Source organism: Daphnia magna, linkage group LG7 (genome assembly GCF_020631705.1).
Source record: "Daphnia magna isolate NIES linkage group LG7, ASM2063170v1.1, whole genome shotgun sequence".
Classification (NCBI taxonomy): Eukaryota; Metazoa; Arthropoda; class Branchiopoda; order Diplostraca; family Daphniidae; genus Daphnia; species Daphnia magna.
This window is the reverse complement of record NC_059188.1, coordinates 1,019,386-1,044,463: the sequence shown is the minus strand read 5'-3', so window position 1 is coordinate 1,044,463 and position 25,078 is coordinate 1,019,386. Positions and strand designations below refer to the sequence as shown.

Here is a 25,078-nt window from a genome sequence, read left to right as displayed (position 1 = left end):
GGAATAAATGACGTCCCATCAGGGTTTTTTCTAGTGAGGGAGAGTGACGACATGAAGGAGGGACGGTCCTCCGCCCTAGCCCCCGTTGGGGGGTCTTTGATAATCCATTCCCCCCCAATCCGAACTGACAATCCAAACTGATTGTCATTTGGGAGAAGAAGAAGAAGAAGAAGAAAAAAAAACGAGTTTATTGCAAATGTGGGAATGGGCAGGTGCAACAAGATGGTCGTTCACGCATCCAATCGCGTTCAAAAATGGTCGTCTGTCGTTTCTATCTCTGCGTGTGTTCTCTTAAACTCGTAAAAAATAAAGAAAAAATATGATTTTAAGGAAGAAGGAAAAGAGCTCCTATATCTTTTTTCTTTTTTTTCGTTGCCTTTATCTTTCGGAATAATAAATGATTATTTATGGAAATGAGAGGCAGAAATCGGAGGGGGTAGACGGTAAAGCACGACTGCGCATGCGTAGTACAATGCGCAGCCTTTTTCTTTTTTTCGTGGATATAAAAGCTGCCGATTCGATCCACACTGTCGTCCCACAATATCAAGTCCTCCCATCTTTTATCTGATTTTTTTTTCATCGAAAAAGATAATAAAATAACATTTAAAAATAAAAAAGAGGAATTTTCAAGAGAGAGAAAGGTAGACACAGCAAGTGGCGCTTACGGTGGCGGCAGCCAAAATCATTGCGCTGCCGGGGCTCGCAGCACGTGCCCTGCCCTGTCAACCCTTTTTTTTATTTTATTTTATTGTTATTTTATTTTATTTCTTATGAAAAAAAAAAGAAAATGTGATGAAAGCCAAAAAAAAAGGCCAACGCCCTTCCAGGACAAAAACTCTTGTCGATTGGATCAAAAGTTACTGAACAAACTAAAGAAAGAATCAACCCCCCCCCAAAAAAAGTTTGATTTCTTCCTTTTTTTTATAGATTGTTGCATTACACACACACACATACACGGAATAGAAGTTGAAAACACATAGAGAACACAACTTTTTTTTTTTTTCGTCGTGAAAGTCGTGATGGATCAAGAATTGACTGGTCACGCAATGCCCCCGATCGGCGGCCATCATCAAGCAACAACAGCTCTTCTGTATTCTTTATCGTCTTTTGTTTTGTTTTGAACTTGTTTTATCTCCCGTGGCTCCGGATCACTGCATTTTTGTTTCTATCGTGTAAAAAAAAAAAAAAAAAAAAATATTTATGCATATCTACAGACGGAGAGCTCGTCTTTGAAGTTGTACGAAAGGCAGTTGCACCTATCCCTTGCTGATCGATTCAATTTTGAAAACAAAAACAAACTGGATGACTTTCCAAGTTGGTTTCGGCGTGTGGCCTCGAGCGTACGCTTTTAAATATTAATCGTGTTATTGATGAATCATCTTGCGGATGGCTCGTGTTTCCAAACGTTGGCTACTTGTTCTCTATGCATAATTTTTTAAAAAGAAGAAATGCAACCATTTTCTTGTGTGGCTGGGACCTTCAAAATCTGCCTATACACATAAATATATATACATCTAGGTCTCAATCGACTTATTCTTTCCAGAGACAATCGATAATCATTGGGAAGGGACTAAGAATCCATCCATCTAATCATATCGACCTCCTTTTTGTTCTTGACTTGTTGCACACATGATCGATATCCCTTTCCAACTGGAACCCAAACACAAAATAAGGTATTATAGATGTATTACCTGGCCGCCCCCCCTCTTTCTCATCTAGAGGTCAACCATTCCTGATTATATACGAAACCCCCCCTCTCTATCTATGCATATACAACTAGATGTTGTTGTTGAAGGGGGCAAAAGGGGGATGTTCTCCTACCTCAGGGAAGACAAGAGAGGCTCACCTGGCGTCATCATCATCTTTTTTGAAGAAAGAAGAAAAACAACCCCCCCTCCTCTTCTTGCTATCAAGAAAAGCCACAGCAGAATAAATCTGCATTTAATTTCGAGTGTCTTTGAGAAAAATGAGGAGATTCGAAGAAACGGAGGGGATGGCGCGCGCGCGCGCGCGCACGGGTCCCGCAGCGTTTTTGTGATTATGCGCCTGGTGCGGGAGGAAACAGAAAGGTCAGCGCACGAGCTCCTCACGTCACCGCCTTTCCTTGTGTTTTTTTGTGTGTGTGTTGTTGTTGCGCGCCGCTCAAACACACAGCCACCGAGTTGTCATTGGCAGGGGGGCCATTTTCTTTCTGAGATGGTAGAAAAGAAAGAAAAATAATATCCCGCTGTTTCCTTGGCCGATTCGATGACTTTGCCTTTGAAAGAAAAAAAGTTCGTTCTATTTATTCACTAGGTTTTTCAGGCCTTTGCGGCTCGCCCGTTGCGAGCTATTCAAAAATGTAGTCATTTATTTCGAAAGACACGACAACAAAAAATGTCTTTTTTTTTTTTCAGATTTCATTTCTGGTTAAAATTCTAATAAAAAATGGCCGACGACAAACCGAGTGGAACACGAAAACGGAAGTGTTGCATCTGGCGATCAACTAACCATGTCCGAAAAAGTGCGTCTTGTTTTGACATTTCTCCTTCTTTAAAATAAAGAAAAAAGTGAAAATGCTTTTTTTGATTTATCTCGTTGACGCCATCAACCGCGAAAGGCTTCCTGTTTTACACGCAGTTGACATCTCCATATCTTTTGTCAATCCGGGCCCGTCTCACACACACACACACCATAAAAATCTGTTCGATCGTATCTGCCTACTTTGATCTTGTCCTTTTCCTTCTTACGCATTGCGGTTTTTTTTTTTAAAGAAGAAAGGTAAACTACTGCCCTCTGACAGTCCATAAAAACATCAGGGGGGGACGTTGTTCACACGGCGACAAATGGAATTTTTTATTTCGGATGGACAACCGAAATAAGCCAGGCATAAAAGATAATCATCTCTTTTATGTGATGCCCCATGTTTCCCTCTTCTTTTTTTGTGATATCATCTTAAGTGGATGTCATTTAGAGAAGAGCGACACTTGTAAAATAGAAGAAGAAGGCCAATGGACACAATCACAGGTCGATCGACATGTGCCTGGTGCTATTGGCATTTTTTTTTAAATGCACTCTGGAAGAATTTTTTTTTTAAGGGTGTGAGTCCTACATGTCGGCAGAGATGGGGGAGAAGAAAATGCTAATGATGCGGATGGCGGCGCACGCGCGCTGGTCAACGCCACAGAAACCCGTCCGAAAAGATCCCCCGAAAAGGGACTTTCTTCTTCCCCGATTTCCACGTGAATTGGAAGGAAACTTGAAAAACAAAACGACCTTTTTTTTTTTTGTTTTTCTGATGAGGGTAGAAAAGATGAACGATCATTTCTCCACCCTTTGTAACATTTCCTTATTTAAAAAATAAAAAATAAAGAAAAACGAATATGTTTTTGTTTTTTTAAGGACCCTCTCACCCCCCACTCTGGAAAGGACCCTCCAATGATATATACATAATAATGTATTATAAAATATTCCTCTTTTTTTCACAAAAAAAAAAAAAAAAATCAGGCAGGGCTGGAAAAAGGTGGGGAGACACGAGAGGAATTCAAAACAATAGACCAATGAAAAAAGACAAAAGCCATATAGACAATAAATTAACTTTGTGTGTTTCTTCTTTACCTTTTTTTCGTCCCCTTCTTCTTCTTCTTCTTCTGCGAGGTATAAACAACCTTCGCCCATTTATTTATTGTTATTTTTTTTTTTTTCGAAAAGAAAATGATGGTCCACGAAAAAGGGTCTCGTCCTCGAAGAGTCTCTACGAGATAGTTTGTCGTAAATTGTGTGTCCGGGACCTTCATTATCATTTTTTCTTTCTCTCCCCCCTTTCTTTTTTTTAACTCTTTTTTTTTTCTCTTTTAAAAAATAAAATGTTTAAATTATGTTGTTTTTTTTTCTTGAAATTTTAAAGAATATTATTGTAGATGCAGTTTTTCAACGTTTCAGAAAACAAAATTTGCATTAAACAAAAATTAGAACTGAAACAGGTTAAAAATGACACCCAGTATGAAATAGTAGCGCAAACGACTATTTTAACATTTTTTTTTTTTTTCAAATAAAAATTGCTTATGTATCGATGTACAGTCGGGAGCAATAAGGGAGCAGCAGGTAGAATCACGACTTTTGCGTGTGTCTGTGTGTGTGGGGCTTTTTTTTTTTATTTTATTTCTTTCTTGGAAAGGAGGGCCCGTATTTTCGTTTATTGGACAGACACGAAAATCGCGATAACTTTGTTTCTTTTGGCACGGCATTTTTTCTTTCTTTTTTTCAAAAATGGCGGCGCTCCAAAGTTTTTGTTTCCCTTCCTTTTTGGCCGACGCGCGCGATCACGTGAATAACAGATTTCACGGCTGCTGTCTCGTGTGTGGTGGGCATGGGACAAGAGGCACGGTCCTTTTTTTTCTTTTCTGAAGTAATCGATTTTCATTCTTTTCTTATTTTATTTTTATTTTTCAAACAATCGTTAAAAAAAAAAAGGCCCTTTTTTTTGTTATTTAGACGCACTCCTCCTGACATTTAAAGGGCGAACCTGCGTTGCCATGTACGTTTAAATTTTTTTTTTTTTTCAGGTCCGCCCGTCGTTAATAATTTTCTACTAGTTTATTTTTTTTTGTTGGAAAGTAGTAGATGGAGAGGGGTGAAAGTATCAACTCTAAAGTCGTTTGTCAACAGTTTTTCTTGTGGGGGTCCGTCTCCTCATTGTCGAGCCCTCCCCGAAAGAGAGAAAGAAAAAAACGCCTTTTGCGCTGGAGCTTCTGGCACCGTCTTACTAGAAGGGGGAAAAAAATTAAAAAGTCGGCCGTTTCAAGAGGAGGGATCGACCGCGGTCATTAAAGAGGCGGCCTTTTGTGTCGTGTCGGTCTCCTTTTTTTTTTCTGAAAAAATAAAGAAGAACAAGGTGAACAAAAGGGCGCGACCTCTGGCGGTGTCTCTAAGACACACACACAAAAATATAAAATTGACTTTTAGAAAAAGAAAAAAAAAAGGGATTAGGCAACAAGTCCCGACCGCGCAAGTTTGTCTGACACCACCGCACACAAACCTCTCCCCCCTCAAAAAAAAAGAGAAATATTTAATGTACATTTCAAATTGTTTTTCGTGGGGGGGTTAGTAAGTCTTTTCTTAATTCTTGAATGTATATATACGATTTAATGGTGGGAATCTATCGGAATATAATTTTGAAAGCGCTTTTGGCGTAATGTTTAATTTGTTTTAAAAGAGGCACGCAAACAACGTTCACATCGTCACGTATTTCAAAGTAAGAAAGGAAACAAAAACAAAAAATGATGTGGTACAAAAACAGAGAGCCGAGCTGATACAACCAGGAATTGGGGCTCTCCTATTTGAACCTGAATGTGTTGTTGTTGTTGTTGCATTTCACATTATCTGTTTATACGAAAGAAACTAACGGACAGCAACACCCCAAATGGAGGAATAATTGGGGCCAGGTGTGTCCATCACACAACGTGGTTTGACGGCCATCCGTCATTGTTTCTTCTTCTTCTTTCCCGTATGTGTTTCATTTTCTGAGAAGTAGATGCGCCAAAACATTCCACAGAGTCTTGTTTTGTTTTTCTCAAAAGATCGCTGTCCGCCGTATTATCAATGATCATTAGGTAAAGAGCGAAGAGAAAAACGAAGTTCTCAAGTTTCAGTTGTTGTTTTTTTGTTCCAGAAGTGGGCAGGATATGTTTCACACACACACACACACACACCCCGGAGTATATTGATGATTTTCAAAGCTTTAGGGCCAAATTCGATCGACCGCAATCATCTTGAAAACGACCTCCCCCTATATATGCAAATGAACGGGCTTGACCGCAATTACACGGGAAATACCCCCACTCCCCAATTGTGCCGTGTTTTCTTTAGTCTTAAATGATCGGTTTGATCATTTGCCACCCGCACACATTTTAAATATCGATTACGCGATGAGATTTTCGGCCGAGCGCACCTGTCAGCGCCAAACGTTCTCCTCCTTCCTTCACCTCATTTCCGCTGTTTTATTCGTCGCGTCCGTTTGCCAGTTGCATTAAGACGCGTTACAAACGTTAATCGATATTTAAATCACACAAGCCTCTGTATATACCTGTGATAATAGAATAAGATTGAATATTGTTCGTAACCTCGCAGGGGTCATTTTTCGTTCTTTTAAAGAAGAATTTGAATTGAAACTCGAAAAACAACTCAACTTGGCCTCGTTTTTTTTTTTTCTTTCTCCAACCTGAATTTGAATAGGAAAAAACTAATTAAAAGTTCTCTCGACATGGAAACAGAAAGGCACTTTGGGTTCTCCATCGTCTCGGGGGTGATGAATAGCTTTTGATATGTAACGATGTGTATATAGAAAGCCCCCCCTCCCCCTCAAAAGGCAAAAAAAAAAAAATGAGAGAGAAAAGAGACCCATGGTGAAGAGGATTGTCGGCGCAGGGTCCAGTGGAACTCCAGCAGCGCAGACTCTTCTTCTTGAGATTAGAAAAAAAAAAAAAGGCTCGACGGGCTGCAAGAATAACAAAAGGATAAGGGCGGATGACACCCAGCGACTGACGACAACAACAACAACAAGATGATAAAAAACATGGAGGAGGGGGATGTATAATACCTTGTACACATGTCTGGAAGCGATGACACCGTTTGTTTTTTTTTATAAAAAAGAAGATGAAGTCCGTCTTTTTATTTTATTTTCCGTCCCGTCTGATGCGAGTTATCCATCACGAGTGGACGACGGTTGCGCTGCGCAATCGGACAGGTGGAAAATTGGAACCTGTCACTAGTCAACCCCCTACTCCCAAACAGAAAGAAACACAAGTGACCATGAAAGGAATGAAAAGTTGGATTCTTTCCAATGTCAACTTGATGATTGGACTTTTTTTTTTGCGTGGCGCCGAACCTTCTCGTGTGTTCTCTTGGACGATCTACCAGACGTTGTAATACCTTCACACAAACACGACCTCATCATTTTTCTTTCCACTCCTTTGACCATATTTAAAGAAACGAGTTTCCTCCGGCAATCCAGCGGGTCATCATCGTCGTTATGTGCCACTTTTTTTTTGTTGTTGTTGTTATCATTTAAAAAAAAAAATGTTTTTCTAGTCTTAATGGCAACGTTTGAGAGTCATTTGGGGAACGTTGGACCTTGGGACAATTCACGGATGTATAAAAAGACAGGGGGGTCCTAACTTATTAGGAAATGTCTTTCGTTACGTTAAACTCGACGACACACACACACAAAGGCCCTCCCCCTTTGTAAAAGAACGTGCCGATGTGTCGTCGGCTCGCATTGGGTGGTCGTACGCCTATTGTTCACCTGGAACACATGACCGATCCAACTGCGTTTAATCGGGCGCGAAATTCAAACATTTTTTCTTTTTTTGTTTTCTCGATCGAATCCAAATTTCTTTGCATTTTGTGAAAATGACGACCAGATGAAAAAAAAAAAACATGGGTTGAGATACTTACACGAGTCAAATGGCCAGATCACCTCCCTTCCCCTGTTGGGCCAGCCCTCCCTCCCTCCTCTGTCTTGAATTTAAAAAAAAAAAAATTTCTCATTCCAAAAACGAACTACACACACCTACACACGGACATGTTTTTAGTAGAATTTTTACAAAGTGTATATATATATATCTAAATATATTTTTCTTTTGAAACGAGTCCTTGACACGCAATTCTTTGTTTCGGTCGTTTCGTTATTTTGCCTTTTCCGACGTGTAAGCGCTACATTTTTGTTGAAGGATGGCGTCATTGAAAGTACAACCAAAAATGGTTGTCTCTTTCTTGCAATCATAACTTTTTTAAAAATAATAATAATAATTGTTTTATTTTAAAAATAATTTTGGCAGCCCTGGATAAATTGGGAATGAGATCTGGAACGTTCAATTCGAGTGCGAACGGTACGGGTCCAGTGGAGCCGGCCCTGCCCAACACGGTGTTCGATGTGGCCAGTTTGGCCCTGTACGGTTGTCAAGCGTTGCCCATCCGGCTGAAGATCCTTCTCGACCGGCTCTTCTCCGTCCTTCCGCCCGAGGACGTCGTTCAAGTGCTCACAGGTTTCGGATGGTCCCTCGAAGATTACGCCAGAGGTTACATCCTACAAGTAAGTTTTTATTTTGTTTCTCTTCTTCTGTTGCTTCTAAAAATAAATTTAAAAAAAAAACCCCAAAAATGGAGGGAAGACAATTATGGTAACACACACACACACACACACAGAGAAGATGCGTGTTTGTGTCTGATGGAAAATAACAACCGCTTATTATCAAATTGGAGAGGGGGACTCTTCTCTTTCTTTCCATGAAGAACAGAAGAAAAGACACACACACGAAAAGCCCAAGACTCTCATTTCCACCTAATCAAGCTATCCTGGAACTCTTTTATTTTTTTTTTGGGAGAGAAGGGGGGGGATGCAAACCCCTTCATGTTTTATTTTTTTTTTGAATAATAATAAGACCGAAAAGGCGAGTGGGAGGAAGACTATTGGAATAATAACGAAAGGGATGCTAATAGACGAGAAGAAGGGGGGGAGATTTGTTACGTTGGAATAACAGGCCCGGAATGAAGTGCGCGTATATCTGTCGGCTGCTGTTCCATTGTCGTTTCAATAAGTTGACCGTGGAACTTTTTTTGCTGGACCGTTTATCCTTCAGCGCAGCTGAGAGACACACAAAACTTTTGGTTGTGTTTTTTTAATGACTGTCTGACTTGTTTTGAGCCCACAAATCGCGTTGAAGCATAAAAATAAATTTCAGCCTCGCAACCACGACATCGGCCGAACGAAATAACTGCGAGAAACACGCAACCAACGCTGCGTTTGCTCTTAAAATACGGACCGTTGGCTGACGCTCTCAATTCATTTTTTTATTCACCTGCCTTTCTGACATTGCCTTTCGCATTTTCTCCAGTCAACAAGTTAAGAATTTATCGACTTTTTTTTCAGTTTGAAAAAAGAGAAAAAAAATGTTAAATGACGTCCAATCAGCCGTGGAAACAGTTTTTACTGCTCGATTTCGTCCCTCTCCAACGATTCCCTTCGCCGTACGTACGTCGTCCATCCACATGCAGACGCTCCAACTTGATGGCGGACAAAAACATTGTTGTTATCCTTAACGATTGGTCAAACGTCATTTGTTGCTGGAACACACAAAAGAAAGCACCTCCTCCCCCCCCCTTGAATTTCTTTTCGCTCTCCATCGAGACACATCCAGTCGACTTGATTTGCATTCGATCATTAAGAAACCCCCACTCACTCAAGCCCGAAAGGATCAGCTGATTTATGGTCGGCGTCCACCCCCCCCTTTTTATACTATTACTATTACTAGTAGCTATTACAATCTATCTCTATATCGAGATAGATCTTTGGGCTAGAAACACACACACACAAGTTGCGTTTTAAAAGAAAAGAGTGAAGATCGCACACCCATAAATACTTGCCACCATTCCTTTCCCCTCCCCACCGAAGAGTAAGAGGAAGGGGGGGATTTATTTTTGGCTATCACAAACTTTAAGAGGACGCGTGTAACTATTAGTTTCCCTCGTTCTAAATCGAGGGCGAAAAAAAAAAATGTAGAGGGACTCTGGCCGACGTTTTGTGTGTGTTGAGACTCGTGTTGTTTAACATTCGGTTTTCACGGTGGTGCGGGTCTCTTTTTCTTTTAAAAAGAGCAGCAGCGCCAACTTGAAGCGGCGTCAAGTGACACTGACCAGAGTTTTGTATCAAAAACAAAAAAAAAAAAAAAAAAAGAAAGTGGAGGGGGGTAGTATAGATGCTCTAATTTTGTGTGTGTGTGTGTGTGTGTGTGCGTGTCTGGTGATTCTGTTCTGTCTCTTTTGGCTCTTGCATCAGTCCGAGGGGCTCCCGTAAGTCCCGTGAAACAAACCGAACGGCCGCCACCGTTATCTCCTCAAAAAGAAAAAAAAAAATACTTGGGACAAGCAACTAAGTTATTTTTTAATTTTTTGTGTTGTATAGTTGGGGGGGAGGAGGAGGGGTAGGGGAAAAGAAAATCAAAAAGGATTGCATCGATATGGATGTAGGCCTTAAAAATGAAAATGACCCTGGCCCATACAAAAGTTTGTTTGTCTGGGCTGGTGTAGTAAAGGGGGGAGGGAATAGTTTAGACGGAAGATAAGTGCGCACTTGTCTCTTAAAATGAAAAAAATATAAAAGGATTGATGTATGAGACTATCCTTCTTCTCCCGAAAAAAAAAAGAAAAAGGGGGGATGTATTGCGTGGGCGCCGGAGCTGAAAGAGCGGTGTCGTTCAGTCCCGTTTGACCGGCCACCGCGACTCATCAATTTGCGTTTAAAAAAAAAAAAAGAAGGAAGAAGAAAATAAGTCAGAGAAGGAAGAAAAAGGGGGGGAAGTCAATCCGGAGCTTTCAAGCTGTCGTCCGAACTAATTGGAGTTGCGCTGGGCAGACGCACACACACACGCACGTAATATACCACATTCTAAGCCCTCCCCCCTTCTTCATTTTCTTCTTTTACTATTCACATGTCAGCACTTTTTTTTTTGCTTTTGTCTTGTCGAATTTGTTTCACACACACACACCGCTGTGTTGTCAAATATTCAAAAATAAAAAAAGGGACGGCCGTGATGGAGAATTAATTTTTGCAGTCCCTTTTGAAAAAAAAAATAAAATTTCACTTTAATTTCATTGAAACTGTCACCACTTTAAAGTCATTACAATTCCAAAATTATTATTTTTTTTTGAATTAAATTTTACTTGAAAAAATAAAATAAAAGCAAATCGGTCGTCGTCGTTGTCGGTGTCTGCGTTTGTTGGTTTCCGGAATCGGCCACACACAAAGGAAAAAAAAATTCTTGTGTGTGTGTGTGTGTGTGTGTGTGAAAGCCGACGCCGCTTTTTTTCTCTTTTCAAGGGGCTTGTCTTGTCACGGGAGAGAAAATGGTTGATGAGTCGAGGGCGTCGGGTGGGAAAAAAAGAAGAAGACAGTGACGAGACGCAACGGCGTCGACAACAAGCAAACGCTCCGAAACTAGAAGAATCCTCCACCCTCCCACACACACACAGACATCACATATGGCGTGTGACGTCATTATCGAGTTCAACCAACCGGCCGGCGTCATAATGACAGCGTTCAGTGTCTGTGTGTGTGCGGTCTGTTTGCGTCCGTCTCGCTTTTGGGCCCTTTGCTCATCAACTTTGCTTTTGTGTCTTGTTTTTTTTTTTTGAAAAAGAAGAAGACGCACCTGACTCATCCGCCAGGTGGACTATCGTTCAATCTTGAAACATTTAAAAAAAAAGGGGAAAAAGATTTCTGCGTGATTAAACACCGTTGCCAATTCTAGTCGATACGTTTAGATTTTTTGGTTATTAAAAGCAAAAAAAAAAAAAAGGGAAATGAATTTAATGAAAATGTTTTGCATGGAAACAGGATGCACAGGGACGGCCGGTTGAAGTGTGGAGCATTTGCGGACGTGACGAAGAGCCGTTGGTTCTGCAACAATTCCTTCGGTTCGGCGAGACGCGCGTCATCGCCTCTCGCATCTTGCAACAACACGAGAACGAGACGAAAACATGGGCAGCTGCGGCGGCCGCTTCGTCGGCCTCGTCCGGCTCGGATCAACAGCAGCGCAGCAGCGCCAGGATGCCGACGGCCAACAACAACAAGGAAGGCTCGTCGGAAAGGGAGCAGCAACAACAACAGCAACAACAACAGTTGAAACTCAATTCGGAAATCAAGGAGTTTCTGAAGAAAGCGCAGCAAAATCCGCAGGCGGCCCTGGCCGGCATGCTGGGCCATTCCGGTCTACCGGCGTTTGTCAACCCGCTCAATTCGTTGTCGTTTCCTTTCATTCCCGGGCTGACCGGCCCGCCCGGCCCGCTGAATCACCTGCCCCGCTTGCCGCCCATGATGAACCTGCCTCCGCCACCTCCGCCAGCGCCTCACCAGTCGACGACGTTGCCGCGACTGCCCACAGCCGCCGTCCAGCCGCAACAGCAGCACAGTCCGCCCGTTTCATCGATCTCCAACAGCCACGCCAGCGCTAGTTTAACGTCCAGCAACAACAACAACAACAACATGCAGGCCGTTTCGTCTTCTTCTTCCTCCTCCTCCGCCGCAGCAGCCGCCGCCGCTGCCACGCAGAGTCCGCTAGGCCGGCTGCAAGGCATGCAGCCGTTCGATTTCCGATCGGTGGTTCAACAGTCGGCCAAGGAGCGCTGCAGTCGCAGCCCGGAATCGAATCGCATCCGCCTGACGCCGCCTCCGCTCTCGTCCTCGTCGGCCAGCACTTTGAATCTGAAGAGCCTGCAGTCGCTGACGGCGGCGCATGCGCAGCACTCGGCGGCCGTCTCGCCGCTGTGTCTGACCAACAAGCCGCCGGCCGACGCCCACGCGGCCGACAGGAGTGCTGGCCACCAGCAGCGCCACAGGTCGCGTTCGGCCTCGAGCAGCAGCAGCGAGCTGGACTGGGACGAGGACGACATGATGGACGACAGCGACATGTACGACAGCGGGACGGCGCCGCAGAACGCGCTCAATTTGACCCGCAAGAGCGGCGCAACGGCCGGCCGCCATCACGGCCAGCGCAATCGGCCCGAGATTTCCGACTCGCTCAGCGAAGCCGAACGGACGATGATGCGCAGGCCGGGCAAGTCCGGCTCTCAGGGTGGCGGCGGTGGTGGTGGCGGAGGTGGTGGTGGGGGTCAGGGCGGAAGCGGCGGGCAAGGCGGCGGATCGTCGATGAAACGCAGCTGGAATCCGCTGGGCCCGCTGGGCACTCAGCTGATCAATCCGGCCACGGGCAAGAAGAGGGTTCAGTGCAACGTGTGCCTCAAGACGTTCTGCGACAAGGGCGCCTTGAAGATCCACTTTTCGGCCGTGCACTTGCGCGAGATGCACAAGTGCACGGTGGACGGGTGCAACATGATGTTTAGTTCGCGCCGCTCCCGCAACAGGCACAGCGCCAATCCCAACCCCAAACTGCACAGCCCGCACCTGAGGCGCAAGATATCGCCGCACGACGGCCGCACGTCGCAGCCCCATCCGGCACTCGGTTCGCTCATTTCGCACGTCCAGCACGGAGGAGGACCTCACGGGCCTTCGGGGGCCTTCCCCGGTCTGGCGCATCTACCCGCACTCGGCGCCGGAATGCATCATCCGCACCACGCGTCCGCTATGATGGGGCCGGACGGTTTCGGCAAGGCCGGCGGCCTGGGCGGTGGCGGCCTGGGTGGTGGTGGTGGAGGAGAGTCGCACAGGGAGCGTTCGGTTTCGTCCATGTCGTCGTCGGGAGGCGGCAATGGTGGCGGAATGGGCCCAGATGGCGACGTCATTAAAGGGCGCAATTATTACGCCGCCTCTTCGGACGACCTGGACGACGACCTGGACGATCTGAGCAGCCTGGACGAAGGCGAGGAAGGCAGCGCAGGCAACAACAGGCTGCATCACGTGGCCGGCCACGAATCGGCTCATGGCGGGCCGGCTGGCGTCCATCACCAAGACCTGGGGAGCCACAACAACGTCCCGTCCTCTCCCAAACAGCAGCCGCAACAGCCACAACAACATCAACAAGCTGGACATCAAAGTAGCGGCGGAGGTGGAGGAGCCGTGCGCAAGCGCAAGAGCCAAAACCCGACGCGGCTCTTCCAGCAACAACAGCAAGTGGCCGACGCTTACCTGTCGGACAACGACGGACGTTCGGACGCGTCGGACCGGTCGGGCGGCGGATCGTCTTCGGGCCGCACGCGCAAGAATCACAACAACAACAGCCAGACGAAGAGGATCAAAACGGAGGTGGACTTTGCGCGTGGGCAGCACTCGCCGGCCGTGGGCTACCGGACGGACGAAGACGCTGACGACGATGCGGACGACGGGCTGGATTCAAAAAACGGGTTGGCCAGTGCTGAGATGATAACGTCCGCAACAACAACAACAGCAACAGCAACGGGCCAGCAGCACACGAGGCCTCGTCGGGTCCGCCATCATTCTGGGCCAGCAGCGGAGCTGGACGCTCCCCGATCGAACCGGTCGTCGGCTCCGCCCACCCCGTTGAGCGGAGTCGAGATGCGCGACGTGACGGGCATTGAGGCCGACTCGATCCGGCCCTATCCGCTCGACATGGACGACGACGACGAGGAGGAGGAGGAGGACCTGGTGGACAGCCTGACGGGCTCGCCGCGCTCCGACTGCGACTCGTCGAGCGTCCCGCTGGACAAGGACAACCCGAGGAGGTGTTCGGCCTGCGGCAAAGTCTTCCAGAACCACTTCGGCGTCAAGACGCACTACCAGAACGTGCACCTGAAGCTGATGCACCGCTGCACGGTGGACGGATGCGCGGCGGCCTTCCCGTCGAAGCGCAGCCGCGACCGGCACGCGCAGAACTTGAATTTGCACCGCAAACTGCTGTCGACGGAGACGTCGGCCTTCCACGTCGGCGGATGCTCTCCGCTGGCCTCTCCCGTCGCCTCGCCGACGCTGGCCATGACGCCGACGACACCCACCACGCCCACGGCCAAAACGGGGCCGACGGCCGCCTCGTCGGCCGGCCAGCCGGACGGTGGCGGCGGCCCGGTGGCGGACTTTTCGCTGCACCAGTTCTCGTCGCTGCGCGACGAGTTTCTCAGCCGCATCTACGCCAACGCGGAAGCGCACGGAATGATGCACGGGTTGGCCCCGTTCCTGGCCAACCCGCCCCACCACCACCACCACCACCACCACATGAGTCTCAATCACCACGGCAACGCGGCCACGCACCACCACGCCAGCAATCCCAACAGTTTCCTGTCGGGCCTGCAACAGTCGGCCGCCGCGGCGGCCTTCCTGTCGGCGGCGGCGGCGGCCAGCGCCGCCGCCAGCGCCAACGGTGCGCCCAACGGCCACCATCATGCGCCCATGAACGGCGTCAGCCTGGCTAATCATCACAACAACAATCAAGTCACTATCATCAACGGCAAGGCGTCGGTGAGGGACAGTTCGGCGTCGTCGCCGCCCCATCCGCCAAATTCCACGTCGCCATCGCCTCCATCCGCCGCCTCGTCCATGGCGCTGAGAACGTCCGTCTAAACAAAATTCGTGTGGGGCAACAAGGTTTGTCTGTTAAGGGGGGGGGGGATTTATTATATTCTAATGAATCATCACACACGTGAAAAGAAGAAATTTTTTTGAACGCTTTTCTCTCGTCTCGTTCGGACCCAGTTTTTTTTTAAATTGTTTTTATTGTTTGCGTGTGTACATAAAAAAAAAAGGAAACATTTTGCAAAAACGCGTCAGATTCCCAATGATCCGGATTTAATTTTTTCTTTTTTTAATTGTTTTATTATTATTTAAACGCGTGTGGAAATGAAAATGAAAAGAAATTGATGAAATTTGGCAATTGTCGTATTCGGTTCGGTGGCGCGAAATTTAAACTAAAAGAAAATTGAACATTAGAAGAGAGATTTAAAAAAAAATTGCGTTTTCAACGGATCTCTTGTACGGAAATGGAAATTTCATCTTATCACTTAATTATTAGATTTTTCTTTCTTTTTTTAAAAATGATTTCTTTGATCGCTTTCGAGACCCCCGACAACACGAGGCGAATTTCATTTTTATATAGACGTTTCCTTTTCAGTTTTATTTTATTATTTTAAATCCCACTTTGCTAATCTATTTATTAGCTTGATCGTCGTTTGTTTTTCTTTTTTTGTTGTTGTTGGTGAATTTTTTTTTCTTTCTTGTACAGCCAAAAAAACGAAAAAAAAAAATACGTTTCTTTTATACCACAACAAAAAGAATATCAAACAAAAACAAAATTTTATTTAAAAAAAAAAAAAAGAAAACAATAAAAAAATGAAATAATTTTTCCCTTTTAAAATTAAGTGTTTCCCCCACCTCACCACCGCCTCGAAAAAAAAAAAAAATAGGGAAATATTTCTAATTCCTCTTCTTTTGGTGTTTACCTTCGTTTCTCAATTTTCGTTATCTTCAAAATGAATTGAAAAGAAAATGCAAAACAATAACGGGATCTGAAAGTTGAAAAACAAAAGACGCCAATGGGCAGCGTTTTATTGACGTAATCCGTCTGCACGATATTTTGCATAAACTATTATATAAACTATTACTATTTACCACTATTAACTGTACGACTGCTAATTTTGAAAAGAAAAAAAATGCCTGTCGAATATTTGTTTTTGGGGTTTGCATTTCCCCCTCCTCCCCCTGCCATCCAATTTGAATTCGAGAGTCGCGGTGATTTTTTTTTTTTGAAATTTTTTTTTAGATTTTAATTGAAAAAAAATGAAATAAATTCTCCTCCGCTGCTATTTGCTCCCGTTTGTCCTCTCGATATAATAGGCCTACCACACCTCAGACGATGTTGATATCCACGAAAATGTTTTTAATTTTTTTCTAGGGATTTTTCCTCTGAAATTTTGATTTTTTTTTTTTTCGCCCATCTTGGCTGCTGTCCACACGATTTTGGCCAAGAAGCCAAACAAATAAAAAAAAAACGAGGAAATAATATTCCATAACATAACGTTGTCCATTGTGTGTAACAAATGCTGTTTTGTTTTTTTAAATTTCATTTCATTTACATGTTTATCAAATTTGAATGGAAGGCCTAAAAAAAAAAAAAAAAAAAGACTTTGATTTTTAAATTTGCTCTTCCCCAATTTTTTTTCATGATGTTTACGTGTGATTGTGGTCCAGCCATGGCGATTTCTGTTTCCGTCTTTAATTCATGTCGTCTCCCCCCTCCCCACTTTATTTTAATTTTTTTTGAAATATATTCTCATTCCCGAAGAAATCATCTCATTCGTCAATTTTTTAAAAATAAATTTTACATGTCCCTTTTTTTTTTGAATTTTTCTTATTACGCGCCAAAATGTAATTTTTTATTTTCTTCCTCAAAATTCCTCACACATTTTTTTTTTTTTTACATAATCGGAATTTTCACAACCCCTTTGAAAACAAACCAATCGTCGTCCTGCCCATCATTTCACTCGTCGTTTTTCACGCATGTCTAATTCTTTATTATTATTATTATTATTTTTTTGGGGGAGGGAATAGACGATTGGCTAGTTTATAGGTCTTTTGCTAGCTCCAACCCGATTGTACTCTCTCATTTAATAATGTGGTTATACGACGATATACGTGTGTGTGTGTGTGTGATTGGTTTTGATTCGCTGCTGATTGCGCCTGTGTGTATACATGAATCCGTGTGTCTGTCAATGTCCGTTGTTTAGCAATACAACAGAAAAAAGATGTTGACCCCAATTCGTTTTGCATCTATCCTCTCAAATGTGCAATGCTGGACTATAAGATGCGTCCAGCAGAGGCGCTTATTGCTTGCGTATATATATACATATAGACTAATAGATATGAAACATTCTATATGGGCACTTGAAGACATGTATAAAAACTCATGTCCTTAACTACGTACTTCTTCTCTGTCTTTTTATGTGTTTATATGTACATGGATGGACTTTCTCTCTGTGCTAGATGTATATGTATATTCTGCAAGCCAGAAAACGGTCGGCTGATGCTTTAGGGGAGTTCAAAGTCCGGAAGTCCGAGGGGGGGGGAAGCGAGGGACGAGGGCGAGCAATCCAGACGCATGCACACAGCAGTTCCGTTGTTGCTCTCTATGACTTCAAAGAAGAAGAAGAAGATAAATAGACAAACAAAAAAGAAAAAAAGATGAAAAGAGTGTGTATACATACACACAGAGAGAAAAGGAAGGGGGTTGACCGGTTATACGCCTTGTCACGCTGTCATTAAACCCATTCACGGCTAATGAGCATCGAGCAGCACTCTCGACCTCTATTCTCTGCTCGGTTGTGTATTGCCAGTATAACTGATGAATAGTTTTCTTGTGAACATAGTTTAAGTCACCATGCCATTTTAAAGCGGAGACTTTGAGTGTTATCATCAAAGTTATCCTATACATTGTCATCCCTCGGCCTAATCAACAGCTTTTGTTTTTGTTTTGTTTTTTCTTATTTTGACCTCAACGAGATGATAGTTTTCCCGCTATGTGTCGTTATTAAAAGTGTATAAACAGCAACCATTTTAAATTGCTATCGAGTAGGACTGAAAACATTTCATCTGTTGTACATATCTCATATGTAGAATTCAAATTCTTATATTCCCCCCCCCTTCTTTTCTTTGATGATTTTTAAAAGCTAAAAAAAATAAAAAGGAAAGCGAGTTTGCAATGACCCACAAAAGCTAAGGGGGGGGAGAGAGATCTCAGGAAACGATCTCATCTCTCGTTAACTGTCAAAGTGTCGAGAAAACCTTTCTATACACTATGAGAGAAACGTATCGAGAGCGTGCAAAAAGGGCTCTCTCTCTCTCTCCGGAAGCCACGGCCGCTTGACTTTTTCTCATCTCTTCTCTTCCTTTTTTCTTTTTCTTTTACACAGAGAGTCGCGTCGTTGGTAGTACACGTCGTCGGCTCGTTCCATTTGAACGTTCCAGGCTTTCTTATATGCTGAACGCGTCTCAAAGTTAATGATGCGAGCAGCCTATATAGCCATCTAGTAGTGTGTGTGTGTGTGTGAACACACACACACTTGGGAGAGGAGGGGAGGAGGCAGTCAGGCATAAGAGAGTCGGTTCGGTCGCCAAGATGTTTTACTTATCGCGATCAAATGGGAATGAAAAAAAGCAAAGGATTGACTCATCAAACGGACTCTGTCTTAACTGATTTGGCCGATGCAAATGGCACGTATATATTACCAATGGCGATTTCGATTGGTTTTCAGTGGACGTATAGGTATGTTAATTAGACACGGCTTGTGTAACATTGTCCAGCTGTTGGCATCACCCCCTTTTATCAAATAATTGAATTCGAATTTCGTTCTCATGACACGTCGTTCCCACCTGCGGTGTTGAAATGGTTGGATTCTCTCACACAACAATAACAAGAGAAAAAGAGACAAACCTTTTGTTTGTGTCATTATACGTAGACCTGTATAGTGTCACAGAGGATTACATTTATTTTAATTAGACACCGCAGCAAATGAAATAAATACAAATAGACACGCAGGGAGGTCGGCAACGCGTTCCCGTCAATTGAGCGTGTCTAACAAAAGCCTCAGTTCTTCTTTCATTTGTGTGCGATGTGTTTTGTGCACCGACGATTCACGTCACGGCCAGACGAAACTCTAGCTTTAATTTTATTTGATTATTATTTGTTTAGTTACAGGACAACAGAAATTATCATCAGTTTTTGTTTGTTTGTTTGTTTTCTGCTGTGTGTACATGAAAAAAGCCGGAAGTTTGACGGGGGGGGCCTCTCTTTGTCGGTGACCCCTCCTATCCGGAATTCATTTTGATTCGGCACCCAATTTTAAATTTTCTACATTTTTCCGTGAATGATCCCGTTTTTTTTTTTTTAAATGACTTGAATTCATTTTGACTTGAAAATTCGAAAAGAAACACGGGCGACAGTTGCCTGACCAATTTCTCTCTACAACTCCGCAGGGGGAATCTCTCAACGCTCATCATTCTTTTCTTCTTCTTTTATGTTGAACGCAGCAGCAGCAGCAGCAGAAGCGACCAGAAAAACTTACACAGGTACACTATCCTCCTCCTTCACCCCCCTCCTTTTTTGCATAGAAAAGAGATGGAGAACTATCGGAGGCGGTACTTTTTACACATAGAACCTACACACACTCACATCAGCTAGACAAGCGTCGAGTCTATAAAAACTTGGAGAAGAGGGGGAGAAAACACAGAGTGTATATAATATATTTTTTTTTTTATGGGGAGGGCAGCGATTTTCAACTTTTTTTTGTGTGTGTGGAGGGACCTTTTTTTTTTGTATTTAAGTGGAGGGGAGAAAAAAAAAAAAGGACAAAAGGTATAAGCCACAAATTAGCATATGATTTATCACCTGCCATCAGACACACAAAAAGGAAAAGGAAAAAAACTAGAGAGAGACTCTGTTGTGCCGTGTTGGTGCAATCACAGACACAAAGTGTCCATGTCCAAGCGAGGGCTGCAACATGAACTAGAAAAGAAAGGCCCAGCAGCCCCCTAAAAAAAAAATAATAATAATAAAATACAATAGCTCCTCTCTATTCTTTTCATCATCATCCAGTTGTTCTCAATTTCATTTCTTTTATGCGATCGAAAAAAAAATAACTATTCGTGTCCACACACCCAAAAAAGGGCAGTGAATGTTTTGATAGCGTTCGTCAATCAAAACAAAAGCAGTTACAGCCACTCCATATTTATAAAAATATCTAAACCATTTGTGTTGTGTGTTCTTGTCCAGACGCGCAATAAATAATTGAATATTTTCTTTTTGGGACATGTAAAGCTCGATCCCGTTTCGAGTCACGATTCTGATCAATCTCCCGTTTTTTTTGTTTTTTTAGATTTATTTTATTGGCTTATTATCATTTTCTTTCGTTTTCGAGTTGGAGAGATCAGACCTTGAGATCTTGGTCTATTGGAACGAATGGCACATGCGTGAAAAATGTAACGAGTTCCATTTCCCGATGATTGTTATTTATTTGAAGATCAATCGTTTCACACTGGTATTTCTTAGATTCCTATACATAAAACTTGATGACTATAAGATTTTAATTTCCTATTTTTTTTCCCGTCGTGATCGTGATCGCTTTCCAGTGACGTTTCGAATTCCTCTGCTCAAATCGATGACTGCTCCTTTGCTATGAATTCATCTTTTATATTTCGCTTCCAGTCTTTCTAAAATAAGGAGAAAGACGATGACGGTGTAATTCTTTCCTTTTTTTAAAATAAAAAAATATTTACAAGTAGCTCCCATTTTTAGGGGTTTTTTTTTTAAACGTAAAAGTCGTTTCCTGGTTATGATGTTTTAATTGGTTTTATTGTTATCGTGCAATGCTCGCATTATTCGCGGCCGTTTAAACAAAAAAAAAGAAGAAGACTAGAATGAGAAAAAAATTAAAAAGAATAAAAATAACAGCTAATAACAAACACATCAACGTGATTGTTATATGCCCCACACGCTCTATCAAAAAATAGGCGGTCGTGAAATCCTATATCTGCTGTGTATACATATACACACCGCAAGTTTTATAGACGTTTCCCCCTTTTAAAAAAATTTTTTTTTGTGTGTGAAGTGTCGACGACGAGCACGCCGTGAAATGCGATCCGCTAAAGAATCGTCTGTTTTTTTCAGTATCCCCTTTTTTTTTTATTTTATTATTATCGAATATTGGGGACAGAAAATGTCAAGTGTTTTCCCTTCACATCGAGCAGCAGGCCATTTCTTTCTTTCTTTTGAAATGTGTACGCAATAACGGGCAGACATGTGATGCTGGAGAGTTTGAGTTATGGGAACTCTTTGCCCTCTGGCGGATTCCGGTTACACGCAACACAAGTGCATAAATAATTTCCAGTCCAACCAGTAACTCGACCACACGAGGCCTGTCGACAATTGCATAACAATTGGGTTGCAGACGCGGCGGGAAATTCGAAATTCAATTATATTATCACATTGAATAAGAGGAGAAGTTACCTAAATTTTTTGAAAAATTTAAAAAAAAATATGTCCTTTCAAAAATTTAAAAAAAAAATTTGACTTTTACGTAAGGAAATAAAACGCCCACAAAATGGGAAGAGAGAGGGAAAAATAAAAAGGTCACGGAGGTCAGAGAAAAGCGTTGTGTGTCACTGCCATGGCAAACGAGCTCTTTATTTTCTTTATTTTCCCCCCTTTTTTTTCTCAATTCTACCAACAGTTTGGTCACACACACACAACAGTCTGTGTATATACGCTACGATATTGGTGTCTTGTTTATAAGTGTGTGTGTGTGTGTGGTTTGTACTTTTTCTTCGTGATCAAACGACACGCAGGCGACGACGTGACCTCATCTCCTTTTCTTTTTCCAAAAAAGAATTAAACAAAATTCATGTTTCTTTCCTTCCCCCAAACGTTAGGTCCAATTTCCCCGAGACAACATTTCAAGAGCATTTTAAAATTCTTTGCTAGAGAATGTTATCTTTCGTGAGAGCCATTGGCTGGGGTGGAAATATATCGAAGCGCAATCATTCCCATCGCACTAACGTTTAAAAAAAAAGTTCACTTTTTCTTTTTTCTTATACACAGAAAGAAGGAAGCCAAATCAGATGCTGCGACAAGATATACACACACTGGACTTTTAAAAAAAAAAAAAATAGAAGAACTCTGCTGCACGAAGAAAGTTTGTAGCTCGGCCAATAGCCGCGTCGCACCGTTCCTATTGGGGAAAAGAGGAGGATAGATGCATCGGTATTTTTCCATCTTCTTTTTTAGATTTTCTTTTATTTTTATTTTTTTTTACGATTCTTTCCTATATAGCTTAAGAGCGTTGGGAGTAGAAAGAAAGAGGAGGGCGGCCATTTTGGGACAGTAGATCCCATCTCGCGATTGTATATATCAGTCACGTTCTTTTTCTTCTTCCTCTATTTTATATATTTTTTTTCCTTTTTTTTATCAAAAAGAAAACGACCGACGGGAAGGGCAAAAGATGGGGAGGGGTTTCTTTTTTGTGTGTCCATGTTGCTGGGCTTGTTCAGTTTTCGTTCTTCTTATATATGTGTGTGTGTGTTACACAGTTCGTCCTCTCGTTCATCTCCGCTTCTCATTCGCTAGTGACGCCAGAACCGATAACATCAAAACTACGTCCGTAACCTTTACACAGCCTATCCTCATCCGTCCCTGTCTTTACGGCCAGATGAACTCTATTTCGTCTCGTATTAGAAAGATCTATTTAACATGCCTCTGTGTGTATATATCTGCCTTTACTTCCTTTGCATATATTTAACTGATCAGTTGTCTTCTTTTTAAATCGTCTTTAATGCTGCAGTATTTGAATGGACGTATTCACCTGTTGTAATGAAACATAATAGTCTCTTTCGAAAATAGCTGGAAGGCAATTTGCTCGAAAAAGTCCATCAACCCTGAGGTGTATATGCATGCAGAGTGCTGGGCAACACAGCAGCTGGGAACGCGCGTCATTATTGGGTAGAATCATCTCGCCGTGATGATGTTGTGTGCCTTCAGGATGGAATTATCGGTAGACATGTAGCAAATATGCATATACATACAGCCGGCGTGTTGATGGCCATTAATAATCATGCGCCCTGTTTTTTTTTCTTTTTTTTTTTTGGGGGAATAAATAAATAATAAGGCACCAAAAGAATTGTACCTTCAAACCTGAGGCTCTGGCAATATTACAACGGTGTGATTGTACACGACAGCGGCCGATGAGATATCGAATCAAATTGAATCTCTTCAATTTCATATTCGATGTGAACATTATTATATGTAATGGAATAAAATTAGGCATTCAAGATTTGCGTATTCACATTTGCGTGATGCTTGGCCGATCTTATATTATAAACACTCCTCCATCGCATTATTTGATTAGGCCACAAGAATGTCGTAATGACGAAACGATCGCGTTCTTAACGAGCTGAGAAACGGTCAACTTGTGCATACAGGAATTCTCACCTGCAAACAGTTGAGCAGGGCTGATGGAAACAATGAGAAAGTCATTACTATATACACAGCCAGAAAACGAGAAAATCTAATTAGACAGTGAGATGAGAGCAGCAGCAGCAGTAGATATCAATTTTTTGTTGAAACAACCAGAAATCTAATAATCACGTAAGTTTCAAGAAGAAGACTAGGGGAACTCTAATAGCATCAGACATAATTCTATAATTATTATATAACCAGCAGCACACACACACACACACGGCAGATAAGAGATGATGATTTATTTTTAAAAAGAAAAGAAAACAAACGATATCAATTGAACAGATTTTTTTTACGAGTTTCAAGGAAGGGCGCGCTATACATTTTAAAACAAACAAACAAAACAAAAAAAAAATGAATTGCTTTAGGCATATCGAGATATTTTTTTCTCTCTCTCAGCTTTCGTCGGTATAGATATTCATTTATTTATTTATTTGAATATATTTTATGTATCTACTCGGGTACGTGTGAGGGAGGGGGGGAGGTCGGTGTGTCTTTTGAGTCCACCTCAGTCCTCGCAGGGGCTGACGGTCCACGATGGCAAAAAAACCGCTCCGATGATGGATGATGAATCTCTTCAGTACGCGTCTTTCTTCTTCTTCGACCTCCTAGATGCTCCTCCTCCTTCTGCGATGATAACGATATTTTATACATGCAGCTCTCTCTCTCTCTCTCTCCAAAGGATGAAAACGGGCTTTTATATCTATTTTTCTTCGACTGTGCGTTAAGAAAAATAAAAAAGGCAAGATGATGAAAACCCATCAGAACAGCAGCCCACAACATATAAGATGGCCAATCATATCCATATAGCTCCGGGGACACGAAATGCCTTAGTCAAGTGCGCCGTCCTGTTGCGGCCTCATCGATGATCATCATCTACACACACGCTCGTGAAACAAAAATATTATTCTTATGTTTTTTTTTTTTTTTAGGGGGAATGACAATATATATAGTTGGATTTGTGTGTCGGATACATTGCTGTAGGGCGAAAACAACAACAAGTTTTTATTTTCTGGAAAAAAAAAAAATAAATTTGTGGGGTTGGAGTAGAAAGAGGCAAGTTTTGAAACCTTTCGGGAGCCGACGTGATGGATGAGGGAAATTTATTCATCAGAAAGCGAAGAAAAAAAAAAAGCGATGGCGCTGATGATGATGAACAAAAAAATGATGACAGTCCCCCCCCTTTTTTTCCCCCATCTGTTTCTCTCTCTCTCTCTCTTTTTTTGTTTTCTTATTATTTAACAGTTTATTTTTTATTTTTTTTGAATCTTTGGCTCGGAGACAAACATTATGTGCACACACGCAGCCGGGTGGCGCTTATAATGATGATTAAAACTGGTTTTTATTTATATTATTATTATTCTTTTTTTTTGTTGCGAATTAGTGAACGTCCAGCCAGAAGGGAAGTGTGACGTCATTTAATCCCAGTTTTAAAGCGTCGATTCAAATTGTCAATTGGATACCAAAATGTGATCTGCATTTCAAAAAAACAAAAAAACAAAAAAATCGTTTGATATAGTAAAGGACATGTCTTGTTTATAACAATCCCAAACTGACCCCCAAGAAAGAAAATGAAAACTTTTTTTTTTTTTAGAAGGAACAAATGTTTTCTCTATGGAAGGGACGATCATCAATTC

General features: G+C 42.6%; 1 protein-coding gene across 2 annotated transcripts in view; it reads left to right on the top strand.

The window, feature by feature from the left end:
* LOC116928169 overlaps window positions 1–17,182 on the top strand; it is a 30,995-nt gene extending 13,813 nt beyond the window's left edge. For both annotated transcript variants that reach the window (XM_045176045.1, XM_032935277.2), the window contains exons 3-4: window positions 7,818–8,071; window positions 11,372–17,182. In XM_045176045.1, coding sequence (XP_045031980.1) covers window positions 7,818–8,071; window positions 11,372–15,004 — 3,887 coding nt within the window. In that variant the 3' untranslated portion in view covers window positions 15,005–17,182. The remainder of the gene's footprint in view (window positions 1–7,817; window positions 8,072–11,371) is intronic.
* The last annotated feature ends 7,896 nt before the right edge of the window (window positions 17,183–25,078 follow it).